This window comes from Ostrinia nubilalis, chromosome 12, assembly GCF_963855985.1.
Source record: "Ostrinia nubilalis chromosome 12, ilOstNubi1.1, whole genome shotgun sequence".
NCBI classification, from domain to species: domain Eukaryota; kingdom Metazoa; phylum Arthropoda; class Insecta; order Lepidoptera; family Crambidae; genus Ostrinia; species Ostrinia nubilalis.
The window spans coordinates 7,184,205-7,202,527 of record NC_087099.1 but is presented as its reverse complement, the minus strand read 5'-3'; the positions used below and the strand labels follow the sequence as shown (position 1 = coordinate 7,202,527).

Sequence of the window (18,323 nt, the reverse complement as noted above, 5' to 3'; positions counted from 1 at the left end):
AAATATTTCGTCCTCATAATTTTAGCCACAGAATGTTCACTTCTGAACATAGGTCTCCCCCAATCATATCAAAATTGGCCTGGTCGATTTAAACTTTACGAGTACTTATTTATATAAAATTACACTCAATTTACAGATAAGAATAGATTCAAGCCTATTAAAATATTGAAATTCAACCAATCACAGGCTTGAATCTGTACTCAAGTAGGAATCGAACTTTGAGGTAGGTATTAGAGATGAGACGTATTTACTAGAACAGATCCACACACTAGGTATTTTACAGTACTAAGTGGCACCTATTCCAATTTTTAAAATACTTGATCCACGTAGTATTTTTTAAATTACACGATTTCCGACCCTACCATCAAAGTAATAGAGGTTATTATTGCATAATCCGTAGTCGTGTATTACGCACACCGCGTATTTCTCACTAAGTATTTTTTAAATTACACGATTTCCGACCCTACCCTCAAAGTAATAGAGGTTATTATTGCATAATCCGTAGTCGTGTATTACGCACACCGCGTATTTCTCACTAAGTATTTTTTAAATTACACGATTTCCGACCCTACCCTCAAAGTAATAGAGGTTATTATTGCATAATCCGTAGTCGTGTATTACGCGCACCGCGTATTTCTCGCTAAGCTTATGTGCGAACGTAGAGATTCACTCCGTCTCTGTCTGACAAACAAATTTGAGCGCAGGCAGGTGTGAGATAGGAATAGGTGTTTGATGTATTACGTAATTTAAACTCTATTTGTACACAGGTAAGGTTTTGAATATTTTAATTTTTGTTCTCTCTCATCCAGCTCACTCCTTGTTGACTAGCCGGTAAAAAACCAGTTTTTATTCTTCCGACAGGTTTGTTTTGGTTTGTTGTCACGCGTCCGTGATAATTGCATAAATAAAAAATAGAAAAAATTATGTAAATATTTTTATGAAATTGATATCTTTTAAATACGCCAACTTTTAAGTTGACAGTCCTAAGCCTGTTGAAGTATGAAGGGAGGATATCAATCAATCAACAACCAGCAAAAACATTATTATTCAATTTCAAATTGCATTATTAATACTACGACTACGAGTGGATCTTTTCAAAGAAAATTGTATTTTAAAGTCATAATACGTGGATTAGTCCGCACTAGTCGCGTCAAGTATGGTAAATTACTACGTACTAAGTGGAACAGGTATTTGGATCACGTATTAATAAATACTTGGAATAGGTGCACCTAGTATCAAATTTACCTAGTATAACCCATCTCTAGTAGGTATGCGCTAGAGATGGGTTATACTAGGTAAATTTGATACTAGGTGCACCTATTCCAAGTATTTATTAATACGTGATCCAAATACCTGTTCCACTTAGTACGTAGTAATTTACCATACTTGACGCGACTAGTGCGGAGTGCGGACTAATCCACGTATTATGACTTTAAAATACAATTTTCTTTGAAAAGATACAACCGTTGTATTAATAATGCAATTTGAAATTGAATAACTTGTAGAATAGAATGTTTCTTCTATAAAAAATAGTAAAAAATAAACACTTCAAAAATCGGACGTGTGACGGCTCATGTCAAACTGAGAGTGTTCCATTTCAACATTTTTTCACATCGCTCACAAAACGCTTACAGATTAAAGAAATATCACAGATATCGCTAAATTTATCAACGTTGATGTCAAAAATAGCAAATCTCCATACATGTAAAGGAACACGCCCAAATTGACAAAGAAACACAGACAAAAAATCTTGGTGACAAAACTCCCCATGGGTCATCTACTACCAAAAATTTCTGGGAACTTTTGTCACCACCGGTATTTTAGCGGGTAACTTCTCAGAAACAGGAGTTAAATTCTATCTAATCAACACTCGAAAACTATTCCAATTTAATCTAATTATCAAATTACTATTTCAATACAAATTATGCAATTATCACGGACGCGTGACAACAAACCAAAACAAACCTGTCGGAAGAATAAAAACTGGTTTTTTACCGGCTAGTCAACAAGGAGTGAGCTGGATGAGAGAGAACAAAAATTAAAATATTCAAAACCTTACCTGTGTACAAATAGAGTTTAAATTACGTAATACATCAAACACCTATTCCTATCTCACACCTGCCTGCGCTCAAATTTGTTTGTCAGACAGAGACGGAGTGAATCTCTACGTTCGCACATAAGCTTAGCGAGAAATACGCGGTGCACGTAATACACGACTACGGATTATGCAATAATAACCTCTATTACTTTGATGGTAGGGTCGGAAATCGTGTAATTTAAAAAATACTTAGCGAGAAATACGCGGTGCGCGTAATACACGACTACGTATTATGCAATAATAACCTCTATTACTTTGATGGTAGGGTCGGAAATCGTGTAATTTAAAAAATACTAGGTGGATCAAGTATTTTAAAAATTGGAATAGGTGCCACTTAGTACTGTAAAATACCTAGTGTGTGGATCTGTTCTAGTAAATACGTCTCATCTCTAGTATGCGCCTCAGTGTGGTGAAATCCTGGTCACACGCTAACATGTAAAGGAATTGCCGTCGACACGAAATGGTGATGAACTTTGCAACTAGTGCATTCTAGCGGTATAAAGTTGCCCGTCACCGGTACAGTGCACTTGATTTTAACTCGTATTTCCAATACGGGTGTAATGTATGTAGATTTGAAGGAGACAAAAGGCTCTTTGTTACAAAGTTAGCGCATACATGCACAAACAGTTTGACCTATTTATTTACTAGCTATGTCCGCAACTTAGTTTGCGTGGACGTCAGAAATATTGGTAAGGCTGTGCTAAAAATATGTGCATCTTAAATTCGATGGAAAAACTTTTTATTGGGTCCTGAGGATTGCGGAGATCGTTTTGATTTAAACTGGTAAGGGTTGGTACAAAACGAACCGAATCTGACTGGATTTATGTAAACACAAAAAAAGCACGGAAATAAAATCCACTTGATCAAAGTATAGTCGAAAGCATATTGGATTTTTTTTTAATATTAAATTGAATACCACCACACCACACTTTTTAATATTATTTAATTGATGTGGCGTTAACTGTATTGAGCAACATTATTAATACAAAGTAAGAATGGAAATAAAAGCTCAAAGCAGTAAAGAAGCAAGGATTCAGAGAGAACAAAATAGGTCTGAAAAAAGTTTTAAATCATCTTTTTCATCATAAAACTCGTATAATATTATGCCTATTTCATCAAAAACAGGTTACTACGCAAATCGAATACTCATTTGCAAGGTTTGAATGCGAAACACAATGCGAAAGTATTCTCATGATAAAACTTGCTTGCATGAAGAATTACATTCGGGACGTTTATTTATACACTACACGAACACAGGGGAAAACTATTTTCATTAAGAGGCAATAAATCAGTGATGGAATCGATTCCATTCTTCAACAGACACTGCTTGTTTACATGAGTATTAATAATGCTAGTTCATATTCTGAGCTTTCAATTGTATAGTAAAACACTGTATGTATTCAATAGGTTGTAAGGTTCTCGCCATGTAAATATTTCCAAAGAAAAGTAACAATACGAGTAGAATTCAATTAAATCTATTATTCGGTCTTTGAATTTGACGCAAAGCATTCGCCATTTTTCAGAATTATGAATCATTGCTCATATTATTTTTCTAGTGAGCAGATTTATTAAAACCAAATGGTGTTTTAATTGGTTACAAATAACAGTCCGTTCGTAGATTATAGTATGTATAAGTATTACTACTAGTACTGGACATGTATTACAGATTTTAATTACTTTTTTGTATCGAACAAAATTAGGTATTTTGAAAATGCTAATATCAGAGCTCAGAAATCTTAGAACTTGGAATCATTAAGGCATATGACATGGTTTCAATCACACGAATTTTAGCACAGATTGCATTGAAATTCGAATCGAGAGATGTGCTTCATTGGATAAGCATGCAAACTTGAGTCCAGCGTCAGAAAACTTGAATTAACGCTTCTTTTGAAACATCGACCCTTTGATATTTATATACGAGTCTAGAGGACAAGCAAGGGTGCCATTCTATTTTAGCAACACCAACGGGGTATAAGCTAAATGAAATGTAATGTAAATAGGATTCGTTTGTTTTATATTACTTACTCACAAAATATTTAGAAGAAATGGGGTGCATTGTCATAATATCGATTTGATTGGTACTTATTTCAAGTAAATAAAAAGAGAGTGAGTGTTTGTTAATGAATAGAAAAAGGAGAAAAATAAAAAGGTTAGCACTTTTATGTACTTACAGACGACAGCACATTAAACTGAAACATTTTGTTGCAAAATAGCACTTATTACATCTAAGGCTGGGTTGCACCATCTTACTTTGACTTAACAAACGTCAAAAATCTGACAAACTTCATGTAAAAAGCACCGGCTATCGTTATACTTAGGTAATTACGGTCAAAGTTAGGTGGTGCAACTCAGCATAGATAGTGTTTGAGGTGCTATTGTCTGTACCTGTGACAAAGATAAAACAAGGATATCCTAGCCTAGCCTAGCAATGCTAACAGATTTGCGGTAGTAACAATCAAACTTTCATAATCTTTATTCATTAAAATAAAAACTTGAAATAATCTTCAAGAAGAAAATGCACTGCAATATTTGTTCATATTCATACTGTAAACGTATGTGCACTGTGACTTTTATAGCATTCTTAAACCAACTAAATTACGTTGGCTGCATATTAAAACGACACAGCGAGAAAAATGTGCATCTTTAACGTTGTCTTATTTGAGTCTTGTTTTGCATCCTTACTCTAGTTCTCGTGGAATAATAATAATATTTAATGCTGAATCTTTAAAATGTTGCGGAATCTATAAATTCCTTGTTTACACTGAAAACTGTAGTTTTTGAAGTCTGATCATTCATATTTTTTGCAGGATGCATCTGAATGTAAATGCAATCAGCAGTTTACTCCAGCGCCGATTAAGTTTCCCAGACCTATTACAGGATGTGCTTCAATTTGTGTGGTGGATCATTTTAATGTATTCTGTTGTTTTTACAATACAGAAAATTTTCAGGTGTAAAGTTTTTGCCTAGTAAAAGGCCTCATTGTCAGTAGTATGTTAAAAACCCACATTACGCTTATAAGTATGGGTGTTAATTAAAAAGGTGTTATTACTGTAACTGAGTAGGCTAATATGAGGCCTAGCAGCGGTAGTTAATACACGTGTAAGGTTTATTGATCAAAATATGATCTTCGACTTGAAAAAGCGACTAATACTTGAACTTACGGCTTTTCGCTGGTAGACCTCTGAGTGGTGGAAATATTGGATTTACTTATAAAATTTGACACTATCCGAGATATTTTTGTATTTTTAAGTGAAAAATTTTATGCTAGACAAAAGATCCAATTTTTTAATGCATAACAAGGCAGGTATTTGACCGCAATCGTTCCTGGTGCAATGAATTTTTGGATGGTACAGGTATCTGCCTTGTAAGTGCCTATTCACTCTCGCCTTTATAAGGAATTACCTACTAAAGAATTATTCTATTAAAAATCTCACCGGAAATGATCATGTCTCCTTTATCTGTGGTCCAGTAGTTGATGGACGAGGGGAATGCCTCCGTGTGGCACTCCAGAGTGACGTCTTGCCCGATGTACGCACCTTCCAACTGGTTTGGAATGGACAGCATCGGTGGAACTGTGACAAAAATTACATAATATTGCGAAAATTCAAGGAAAAACCAACTCAATAAAAGTATATTTCGTTTAATGCCTAAGTGGCTGACAGTTCTTAATTCCAAAGGCTGATATTTTAGTTAGGATTAGTAAAAGGTTCAACAAAATTGCCACTAATAACTTTGAAAGAACTACCTACACAAACCAATGGTCTATTCAAAGTGATATGAAGTCGAGTCATAGAATTAATTTACTTTCTGCAGATTAGTTTTTTAAAAGCGCTTTTACGCGTCCGAGTATTACCTTAATCCTGCCCTTCGGGACAATAAATGGGCCAATATTATTATGGTCCAAAGGGACAAAAATTGAGAATTAAACGAACTTGTAAAAGTGAAGTTCGATACCAAGTAACAGCTTTATTCGACGCTGTAGCTACGAGTAGAAACATAATATACAAAATACGGATAGTAAGGCTTTAGGTAGTCTTCTCATTTACTAAATAATGCATAGGCCTGTATACGAGTACACAGAACATTTTATTATTCGGATCGCGAGATTACTGTGATGAATACGCGATTGAACTGCCCTGGGTTTCGCGTTTGCCTACGATTTTGCATGCTAGCTGTGTTTTCGCATATCCACTAGTAATAGACCCAAATTCATTTTGTAAAACCCATTTGCAAATATTGGTTCGCACGTTTGTCAATTTTTGTTGTTTTAGAAGTTTATTTTGTACGGACAACAGCACCTTGCAAAACATCCTGTATCACAACGAAATACGACAAGATCTTTTAGCTTATTGTGCCATCGTCTGTATTCAAATGTTTCTGGACATTTTTCCAGGTAGCATGTATTTGTCTGATAGGGTAAACTCCCAGTCATTCGACACTCAAAGCTCAGTTGTAGAGTCGTAATTGAAACTAAGGCGTTTAAAGTAAAAGTTTTTACTTTTTCAACTACATTGACTACCGTGGGAGACAATAGAGTGCCTTCTTTTCCTTTGAAGGTCTACTTTGTTGACGTCGTTCACCGATCACTTATAATGCGTGAAATGATTGATACAGGTGGAAATAGATTTGACAGTTTCAGTAATTTGATAGGACACTGAAGTTTGGGCATTATTACTAACAAGGGCTTCGTACAATCGAGATTGAAATTTGAGATGGCATTGATCAAATTCCCCTTGCAATATAGCAATGCTTGGATATTCCCCTCTGCCCGCGTATCATCTGTAATACTTGGTATTAATTACAAGTCTACCTACGCAGGCAGTAAACAATTTGAAACTATATTTTAATTGTTATTATCTTTCTAGGACAAATATTTATAATGGGTCGGTACATATATTTTTCTTGTGTGGGTTGAGAAAATATTAATTGGGTAAATGAAACCAATAACTGTAAGGGACTAATTAACTAAAAACAAATTACTTTAGCCCTATAAACACAATTAGCTTTCAATTAACTGTGATATTAGATATTTTTTCACAAGTAAAAGTCACATGAGTTACCAAACAGTGGTTGGGTGAGCCCACTCGTAATAAAAGCACAATTAGCTTACCACGAGGGGCTAATGGGACTTTTAGTAATTAAGAAGGTTGTAGACTACGTAGGTACCTACGCTATGATGTTTTAAAAATACTTCTCTAGGCATGGATCTTGTAACTTCCTAAAAAATCAGATTTCTTTGCTGGTGATATAGTACTTACATTGCACCATCAGCATGATCCGTTTACTGATGGAAGGGGGAACCCCATTGGACGCGATGCAGAGGTACGCTCCCATGTGCAGTCGGGAGACCTTGGTTATGGTCAGAGTTTCCCCGTCCACGACGCTGACTGTTCAGACAAAAACAATACCATTACAAAAGATCTGAAATAAAAACTTTGAACGTAAACGAGTGTCTGTAAAAGTTTGTGGAATAAATTGTGTTAAACTATTTGGGATCAACCAGGGTTCGATTCCCACCTTAGGCAATTCAATATGTTCAAGTTAGTAGGTATTTAAAAATTATGCTTGAAAGGTAGGTAGATCCGTAGATCTATACTTATTATTATTCTGTACCCGTAGACACAAATTAAGTTAAGAAAGGACAATATATTTCTGAAGTAACTATATTTATCTCCCAATTATTTGAATCAATAGGTAAGTACTTTTGACACCTAAAATCAGGGTGCATCCCGTTAAGATAGAGCAGAATAGGTAGGCTTAAGTTATTTTATTCTATAATTTTTTAAACTTTTTTTTTCATAAATTCTGTTTTAAGTTAGTAATGCACTCGTGCTATTAGAGTTTGCACAGCGAACAGATGCGACATCTGGCAGTGTGCTAAATCAGAGCGCTTTGACGGAATCGTGAGTGAGTGACAATGATATCGCTCTATTCGATCGCCAGGTTTCACCACAGCTACGTTTGATTACTCTGAGTTAATGATGACTATCAATCGGATGACCACACTGACAGGACAGTATTGATCAGGTAATATAGTTACTTTAAAGTTTTATTAACTGGTGACCGTGAGGAATCACGCGTCTAATTTGGAGGCGCCCTGAGTGTTTATATTGTGTGCAGTGGTAAAAGATGGCGACAGTTAGAGCGCTTGTACCGAATAGTGCAAGTAATATTAACATTCTGTAGGAACTCGCAAACATTAAACTAAGTACTTACGTTAAAATGCTCTCATTTCGATAGCAGATAAAATTCTAGAATTATGTCCCATGAGAGATTCCATTATAAATATCGTTGTAACTTAGGCCAAGATGTTTGTACCTTAGTTGGTTATTTTAACTACGGATCAAAAACTGGGGATTAAACGAAAATAATTGTGGGTAAAATTGGGCAATATTTGCATGGTTAGAATTCAGCTCAGTCTGATATAAACACTAGCATTACTAAACATTAACCGGAATTTCGCGCGACTGATAATTTCCGGAGGCCCCTCCACATTTCGGTGGTTATTTGTTTGCATTTACGGGAATCCCGCTGTTTGCTCGTTGGATTTTGTAACAAATAAAATGGTACGTTCGCTGGAACGAAATCGTTAAAATAACCAAATAATGTTTAAAATAAAGTCAATGATTTAAATTTCGATAAAATTGTCAGTTTGAAATCATTAAACAGTAAGTTTTTTACATTGACCTGTTTGCTACATATTCTCACATATTATACATATCTGTTTATAATTAACCGAGTTAATAGTTTTTGTGTAATGATGAAACCTTTTTCTTAAAACTATTAATAAATTGTTATTAAAGAGAGGTAAGACAAACATAGACAGACGTTGGAAAATAATTAAATTCCCTTTCAGTCCAGACGTTAAGCGTTCCACAAATAGGTAATTTAAATCGCAACAATGTGATTTAATTTAATGTTGAATTGAAGCGACCAGTTAGACTTCATATTGCGATGTACTTTATGTAATATAGTCTCAAATATAGTGTGTAACTATGTAAAAGAACACGATATAGTGTAATGAAGATCAGAGTTGTAGCATTCCTGAGATGCTACGACACACGCTGAGTGGGCCCCACCTTTTCAGTATCATCATCATCATCATCATTTCAGCCATAGGACGTCCACTGCTGAACATAGGCCTCCCCCAATGCTTTCCATGTTGATCGATTGGTAGCGGCCTGCGTCCAGCGCTTCCCTGCTACCTTTACGATGTCGTCGGTCCACCTTGTAGGTGGACGTCTCAGGCTGCGTTTTCCGGTACGCGGCCTCCATTCCAGAACCTTTCTGCCCCATCGGCCGTCAGTTCTGCGTACTATGTGCCCTGCCCATTGCCACTTCAGCTTGCTAATCCGTCGGGCTATGTCAGCGACTTTGGTTCGTTTACGGATCTCCTCATTTCTGATTCGATCTCGCAAAGAAACACCAAGCATAGCCCTCTCCATAGCCTTTTCAGTATATTGTGTACATTTAATTTATTTTCTTTCTTTCTCATGACAATGAGTGCATTTACAAAAAAAGAATATTCCCTTAGATACCTTGTTCTCCATTGTAGTTGAAGTCTTGCCCGTCCTCGCGCCGCCACATGACGTAGGGCTCCGGGTACCCGGAAGCGCGACACACCAAGGTCACATCGGAGCCCTCGCGCACCACCATGTCGGTCGACGTCATGTTGTCGATGATTGATGGTGGCACTGCACGACCCAATAAACATGTTATTAACTTGTTACCGGAACTATATTCGAGGGTGGTGCAATGGTTTTGGTTTGGTCGTTTGGAGTTCTTTAGATATGAAACTATATTCGAATTGTTTTTGACTTCGGTTTAACTAATTATAATGATTTATCAATAAGGATTGATTGATTAATTAATGTTCAAAATTAGGTGTAATTTGTCTTAACACTTAAGGACTCGCTAATGAAACAAATATAAATAAAACCAAATCGCATTTCCCGACGTAAAAAAAAAGAAAAATAAAGGGTTTGGTGGTTAGAAGTTCTTTAGATATGAAACTACATACCTATATTCAAATTGTTTTTGACTTCCCTTTAATTTAATATAAGGCTTTATAAATAACGATTAATATTCAAAATCAGGTGTAAGTAATTTGTCTTAAAACTGAAGGGTTTAAAATATATATATATATAACTATCCTCAAACTAAAACATTCCTTACCTTATAGTAGGTAATAATTATCGGTCGTTTTGAATATTTTATAGCGCTATTGATTAAACCAAATAATAATATTCTAGACAATTTACTACTATAACTAGGTCACATGAAATGTAAATTAGCCTTCAATTGTTATTTATTAATAAGCAAGTTAATGTAACACATTAAAATAGGAATGATAAACTCACCTACAACTTGCAAGTATCCTTTCCTTGACCGCATCGGGTCAGTGTTGACCTGGCACATGTACCAGCCGCGGTCAACCTCCTGCACGTCCTTTATATGGAGGTACCAGGACCGATGGTCATTATACGAGAGGCTTATCCGGGGATTCTGCGTTATTATGTTGTGGTGGATACTCAGTATTGTCTGAGTATCCATCCTCACCCAGGCCACCTAAAACAAAAGATTTATCTATAGCAGATTTGGCATGCGCGAACAATAGGCCTCTAAGTCTCGTACAAACAAACACCAGCACAATGCCAACTTACATGTCTTAAGGATAAGAATGTACTCGGAAGACTTATCACAAGATATTACCTTAAATCCTCTCAAATTTTCGACGACGCACGCTAACAACGCGTCTCTACCTATCGTCACTGTGACGTTCGGTATTGGCTCCGCGAATCTCGGATACATTGTTTCTGGAACAAAAAATAGCTTGTTTTTAAGACCGGCAATAAAGTTGTTGTTGTTGTGTGTTTGCTAGACTAAAACTTTTAGATCGATCGGACTGAACCACGGAAAGTCACAAACATCACGTTGTTACGTATGCTAAAGACGGGGCTTCACTATCCGCGTTTGTTTATTCACAAATTGATTTTAAATAATATACCTACCTAACTGAATAACAATACTGAATGGGCGGTGGCACATGGTACTATCAAAATAAGCTTAAAGTGGATGATTTTTTGCTTTTGGTATTACATTCAATAATTTTATCCTGTTAAAAACAAGTATCGAATATCAATTAAGAAATAATCTGATTATATGGTTCCAGAGACAATTTGGTATAACTAATTCTTTTTTTTGCTCTATGTTGATTTGTATCTGTCTATTTTTGGTATCAAATAAATATATTTTTTCTCATTCTTTTAAATTCCAGTTTAGAAAATATACAACTAAACCCCAATTCGTTAGAATTCTGTACAGCCAGAGATTTAAAAGTGACTTATGGAACATGATCTTTACACAATAAGTAACACAATTTGCAGAATTACATATCATTCTCTGTTTCAGAGAATATAATATACAAATTGACATATAGGTAGGTACGCATGTTCACCACACCTACAGAATTTCTTCGAAGAGACACTCCAGTAGGAATAAAACTGAATATTGTAGAGGTGTGACGAGGCACCTAGCTGTGCCTGCGACTTAGTGAGAAAATTGTTTGAATAATGTGTCCCGTTTTTGCAATATTTTAATTGAGACTCTGCTTCTATACATCCTTGATACATATTACTGTTACTTGTCTTTCCTTTTACTCGTATTTTCTAAGCCCCCGTGACCATTCTTCTCGATCAACACCTCAAGAGAAGTGGGGATGGCTGAAAACCAGCGCCGTCTAGGACAAGTAGTCCTTGGCAGCACAAGCTGAGCCACCTCTAATTGCTTCCACCTTTATAATATAAGTTTTTTTTGTAATTCCTTTTTTGTAAAGCAAGCAATAAACGATTTTTTATTTATTTATTATTTATTTATAAATCCATCCATCGAACACAAAAGTAATTTTTGAATTCGAAACAGTAGTTTGAGACCTCAACGAAGCAAGTACTTAAACTCTTCTGTTTTATTAATATAGTGCACTTAGGTTACGTTACTTTGACGCTCACTTGAGGCCAAGTCCTTGGTGCCACCGCGTCCGACGTCGGCGAAACTATAGGCATGATTAATGCGTGGTCCCCAATAACAAACAGTATGTCTTATTTTTGTGAAGAGTCACTTCGGTGACAAAATACCTAAATACAGTTGTAGAAGCAGACTGAAAGCAGCTACTTATAGATAGATAGAATTTTATTGCACATCATACAAGAAAAGAAAATAAACGAAAGAAATATAAAAAATATGGCAAAATTTAGGCATTCTTTTAGCTATAAAGCGATCTCTTCCAGTCAACCTAGAGATAAGATATTAAAAAAATCAGTAAGTTGCGATATTATTAACTTGTAATAATTTTATCTTCTTTAAAATCTTAGCTCTGCAATAGCAACTCTCAAGAAATAAATTTTCGAATTTTTTTCAGGAACACTGTGCAAAATTTAATTTTACTGAGTAGATAATTATCTGAAGAACGATAGCGCAGGTTTGTTTTATGCTTTTTCTCTTTAAAGGAAGAGTTGCTTAATTAATAAGATTCTACTTCTACTCATAGTGTTTTTGCATTAGGTATTTAAGTTATTACAGGTTTGGCTGTTCGTGTGTTACCCAACTGGGTGTGCATAGTATCTAAGTTACCTAGTTTTAAGTTTATTAGTGTACTATGTATTTGATAGCAATAAATGAATAAATAAACATGGTATAAAACGAATCACTGCCGCTGTCTGTTTGCATAAATCTTCTTAAAATAATTAAATTTATTTACTCCAAAATCATAATTTAAAACTACGCTATGGATTTTAATGCAATTTTCAGTAATTGTTACAGTGAAGAGGATGGTTATTCGCTACGAATCTGTCACTTTTAGAACTATTTAATACTTAATTTATCTGGACTTTTTGACTGAAAACCGAAACGATAAAATTAATGACGTCCACCACATCGCACGTTAAAATACAACGAATTCTACTAGGTGCATTCAATGTTAATGCCACGTGGTTCACCGCAGTCGGAAAGTTATTATGCAGGTCATTCTGTCACTGTAATGACCTATTTAATTTGTCGTTCTCTACTTTTGGTCTACCTATACAGGGTGTTAGGTAAATGGGTATATGAGCCGACACTAGCCCATGTTAACATGGGCTTAAAAATGGTATGGTGAGGTTAGAAAATTGATATCTCAAATTTAATTATTTTAATTTTCATACAAATCGGATTTTATAAAATTTATTTTGTATGAAAATTAAAAAAAAAAAATGATGATATCAATTTTCTGACTTCACCATACCATTTATATGTTAACATGGGCTAGTGTCGGCTCATATACCCATTTACCTAACACCCTGTATACATACAGGGTGATTTTGTAATCAGTATCCAAATTTTTTTAATAAGCTGTATAGTTGAGTGATTCTGAGTCGCTCCTAAAAATTTGGATACTGATTGAAAAGTCACCCTGTATACTTGTATACATTAGTTATCCTTTTTGTATGTTAAAGCTATACTTAGTGCCACCCCATTGAGTTTGTTATCTATTCAAATGAGAACTTTATAAGTAAAATGTTTATTTATTTGAATTTTTGGTTTACTATATAAAGCTGCTACAAATAATAATAAATGATTAAAAGTAAAATTATAATAGTATACCTACCTTATTCCCAATTTCCCTAGAGATAGTTACCTGACACATTTTTAAAAATTAACATGGACTAACCAAAAACTATCAATATCTACAAAGGAACAAGAGGACAGGACAATACATTTATTTTTAGACAAGGTAGGATTCATTGGTAACACGTGGAAGGAAGTTCTAAGACGCGATTAAATCTATTTGCGATAAATCCCGTATTTTCCGACACATTAGCAGTGAATCTCTCGTTAGTGCCAAAGGAATTTCTCACAAAGTGACATTTAGTAGTGTGCGGCTGCTTTCAAGATGGTCAATTGATCGAATACCTGGCACTAATGTAGATACATTCAGTAGGTTGGTTTGTTATAGAGAAAATTCCTGCCAATCGATAGGGATACCGTCCCTAATAAGTTTCGTAGATTTCAAACAATTCATCCGATTTCATCAGGTTTTTGAGAATTGCTCGATTTATAATTAAAATCTATTCTTTTGAGGTAGTATCATTTAGTGAAAAATTATGTTAAAATTTAAGCTTGGGCCAGGGAACCTCCAGAGAAAGGCTATCCCCCGGAAAATTTACGCTAATGTACCTTCCTCATGTTTCGTTCTTAAGGATTTTGCGCTGCCTGAAAATTGTATTAGCCCTATGGTCCCTATGGAACATTATGAGCCTACTGTTATTTACTAGCACTGTGACCAACATAACCTATTTACGCACGTTAACGATGTATTGCGCAACACGGTTAATTCGATGCAAATTTCTAGAGCTCAAAAGGATCGTAAGTCTTAATTTACTGATGGTTATCGCAGCTATGGTCAATTGTTTGCAAATTAACTTTATTTCTATGTTAAACCGATAACTTGGTAAAACAACAAGATTGCTAAACATTTTTAGCATGATTATGCCATTATGATAAACATAGAATAGCACTTCAATTTACGAACTACTCCATCATAATAATGAGTATTTTTAACACCAGTTTTCAACAGCAGATCGTACACCCAATGATATGAAAATAAAACTTGCTGACTTTGTGTCAAGCGCAGTAAATAGTGCACAGCTAGAAACCATGCTAAGTAAGGAGATTTTCGTCTTGAGGCGTAGGTAAATTTTATCATTAGTCCCAACTTTTAATTACTAATAATAATTTCAATTACATTAGAATCTTCCCAGAGGTAGATAAAGATTTATTATTACTAGTAATTACCAAAGAACTTACCGTCTGGAACTTCTATAGGTGCTACGGATACTACATTTTGTCCAGTGGGTAATTCCCGGCCTGCAACAAATTAACAAAATGTTTGCTCATTAATTGGCTTTACAAAAGACAGGAATATTATATTGATCATTCGAAAATGCCAATTTCATGATAAATGATGAAGAGGATAATTTTGTGGTTTAATCTAATAAGAAAAAGTTTGATCCATTTAAATTCAATTTGGAATAGGTTAGGTATGTCACATAAACATTCAAGAATTTTAACGGTAATGACTTTTATACGATTTTAATATTACCATAATATGTATATTCATCTGGCCAAATAATACAAAACAAATGTACAAATAATTACAGCGACCTAAATAATGCGTTTCCTATTTAGCAAACGCATTTAACCTACAAGTGAAGCCAGTCAATATATTCGAAAAGGCCCCTGAAAACCCATCGACCCCACCCAAATCGACTGCATATTTGATCACGGAACACCTAACTTCATTTCAATGCCCATTGGCTTTTGCATAAAACATGCAACCTAAACTTGCATTTCCATTTCCGTGGCGCACTCTGCCGCTCACGTGGGAAATAAAAACTTAACTGAAGAGCTGTATTAATAGCGTTAATGTAAAGCGAGTGCACAACACACAACACATTAATTGTCCCTGTCATCTCTCCGGTACATTAACTAGGATAGGTTTTTGCTGGGAGTGCGCCATTAAGCCTAGCGATGACAGCGCCCTGCGCGACAGGATTGTTCCATTATCGGCACGGATTTAAGAATAATTCACGCCCTCGACTCTGCTCTGTGGATGCGGCGTTGAAGCTTTAATGTTTAGCTCACGACTCTGAGCGTTATTAAGGCGATAGTAATTTGTTAAAAGATATACGATTGTTTTAAATTAAAATATTTAGTAAAAGTTTTAGGGTTCCATTTCTTGATTTTTTGTAAAATATTCAGTTACCTATTAATTAAAATTGCAATAAAATTATACCTATCATACCTGTAATCAACAATCAAAAATGATACGATAATGAGCATCATAATTAATTGTCGGAAATTATTTCTGGATTTGAACTGAATTTTGAATGTCCAGAGTGAAATTAATATGATGAGAAATAATAAATGTACTAATACCATAGCAGCATAAAAAATACGTTCCACATTCGTTCCATGAAAAAGGAGCTTCCACGGAACTCAAATATTTATTTAGTTGTTGACTCCAATAACAAGGAATGTTTAGTTTCGTAGTTCCCTGTGAAGGGATGCTCACAACTTCTCAAGCTTCGTTGACATGGGGTCATTGCGAGGGTAAACAAGCCGCTTCCAGTCCGATTGCCAACTTCGCCATAAGTGGATTGGATTCCACCATAACCCAAGTCTTTCCTCCTTTCATTCGTTGAGCAGTGATCAACGCGTTAACCGCAAAATCGATATAGTTAAACGACGATAATCGACTTTAATGACGTGTTCGTTATAAAATGTTAATGCCTGTAGTCGAACAATTAAATACGTTTCATAAAAGACGTCTAGACGTCGCGCCGTTCGATTTCTTACGACTTCTTTTACTGTACGCAAACTTTAAGTAGTCATTGATACTGAGACGAAAGAACGTAAATTTTTTCTCGGGAATAGAAAATAAATGTACAGAGCAAAAAATATCAAATTAGGCGAGGATAATTTAAATAATTTAAAGACACGCCCTGCTATTACGGGGATCTGATTTATGAAAAAAGTTTCAGAGCCTTAAAACCAATTTAGGAAAGTTCTTTTTTTGTTTTACGTGACGCGGGATAGCGGGCAATTTACTTAGTTCCACAACTTGGTTTAATCTCCTCCAAAATAAAACGATACATTTTAACTTAATTGGAGAGAATTTTATGTCCATTTGTCTGTACTTTATTCAGACCGTGGGAACAGTAATTACATTCCCTATCGCTTGTAAATTAATTTTGTGTTCTGATGATGTAATTAACGTACTAAAAATGGCTTAGCTTACAACCCTATTAACCCATATATGCCCAGAACTTTAGGTCTCAGATTTTTGTTAGCATTTAATTTAGCATATTTACAGTTTCTTTTATAGGCATTGCAAGAGAACATTGTAGCATTGGGTCGTTTTCGTACCTCTGGGCATGTAATAGGTATGAGCTAAGGTAGAATGTAACATTATTTTCCAGTATAGCATTGATCCCATAGTCATCTGATATAATTTACCTCGATTATCCTGCGTGTTTTAATAAATTAAATGTACACAGAATAGACAAAGTAGATAATACTACCAAAAGATGTGACCCACCTATAATAATGTGAGTAGTGCCCAAGGAAGTTTAAAAAAACATTTCCTAGTAAAGGTATTGTTTGTTTAGTTAATTTTTAAGTAATTTTCCTTCGAAATCTGTAGGTGTTCACTATTATTACCAAAATATAAGGCATTAGAAATAATTTTAATAAAAAAACGAGTCTCACAGTAATTAATCGTTTTACAATTCTCATTAAGGGTTTCGAAGTAAAAGCTTCTATCTTTTAATTATCTTTAATTCTAAGTGTCCTTCGTAATAATTACAATTAATTTCTTGTTAATGATATATAAATGGTACTGACGAGTGTCGAGCGTCTTGTTCTGTTTTTGGAACAAAAGAAATGCTTTTACGAAATTAATTAAAGGTTATTATCCTTCAAATATTTATAATATCTATTTAATAAACGAAAGAAAGAAACATTTATTACGATGAACATCACTTAGTAAAGGACAGAGAACGTATACAGAAAAAAAGACAGAAATAGCACATAAATATTACAAGAAATAAAAAATGAACTAAGCAGTGCTATTATGTCGCAACAGCGATGCCCATCGCAATGGGACTCCACTCAGCATATGCCGTGGCCCACGGTGGGGAAGGCCACGATGCTGGTTTTCAGTGGGCGAAACGAGTAGGTTGGTAGCAGCGTTGCCAGTTTTTTTTTTCGCCAAGTCGGGACTTTGGTACTTTTCGAGTGAAAATAGCGGGATTCTTCCGTCAAAAGCGGGACATAGTAAAAAAACGTATACAATCAAAAGTTTTCAAATATTTATCTTTTTATTTGACTTAAGAGCCATTTCACAAAAATATTCCGCGCGAATTTAGGCAAAAGCTGTCAACGCAACGTCAAAAGAGTAAAAAGAACGCTGAAATGGACAAAAAAATCTTGAGCCGTGACCGTATTAAGACTTGATTTAAGTTATTAATTTTAAGGTAGAATGAGGTATTCAAACTTGATAAATTAATTTAAAATTTTAATAGAGTTTATTAAGTCTTTTATATTTCGATTCATAATGAAACACGAATAGGTATAATATGTAAAATATATATTAAGTACAAAATAAAGACAGTCACATAGTGAAAAAAAA

The 18,323-nt window shown here is 34.9% G+C and overlaps 1 protein-coding gene across 3 annotated transcripts in view; it reads right to left on the bottom strand.

The window, feature by feature from the left end:
* LOC135076864 (lachesin-like) overlaps positions 1–18,323 on the bottom strand; it is a 39,352-nt gene that overhangs the window by 13,505 nt on the left and 7,524 nt on the right. For all 3 annotated transcript variants that reach the window (XM_063971335.1, XM_063971337.1, XM_063971336.1), the window contains exons 2-7: positions 14,939–14,998; positions 10,811–10,914; positions 10,459–10,666; positions 9,637–9,792; positions 7,357–7,485; positions 5,533–5,670 (exon numbers count right to left, since the gene is read on the bottom strand). In XM_063971335.1, coding sequence (XP_063827405.1) covers positions 5,533–5,670; positions 7,357–7,485; positions 9,637–9,792; positions 10,459–10,666; positions 10,811–10,914; positions 14,939–14,998 — 795 coding nt within the window. The remainder of the gene's footprint in view (positions 1–5,532; positions 5,671–7,356; positions 7,486–9,636; positions 9,793–10,458; positions 10,667–10,810; positions 10,915–14,938; positions 14,999–18,323) is intronic.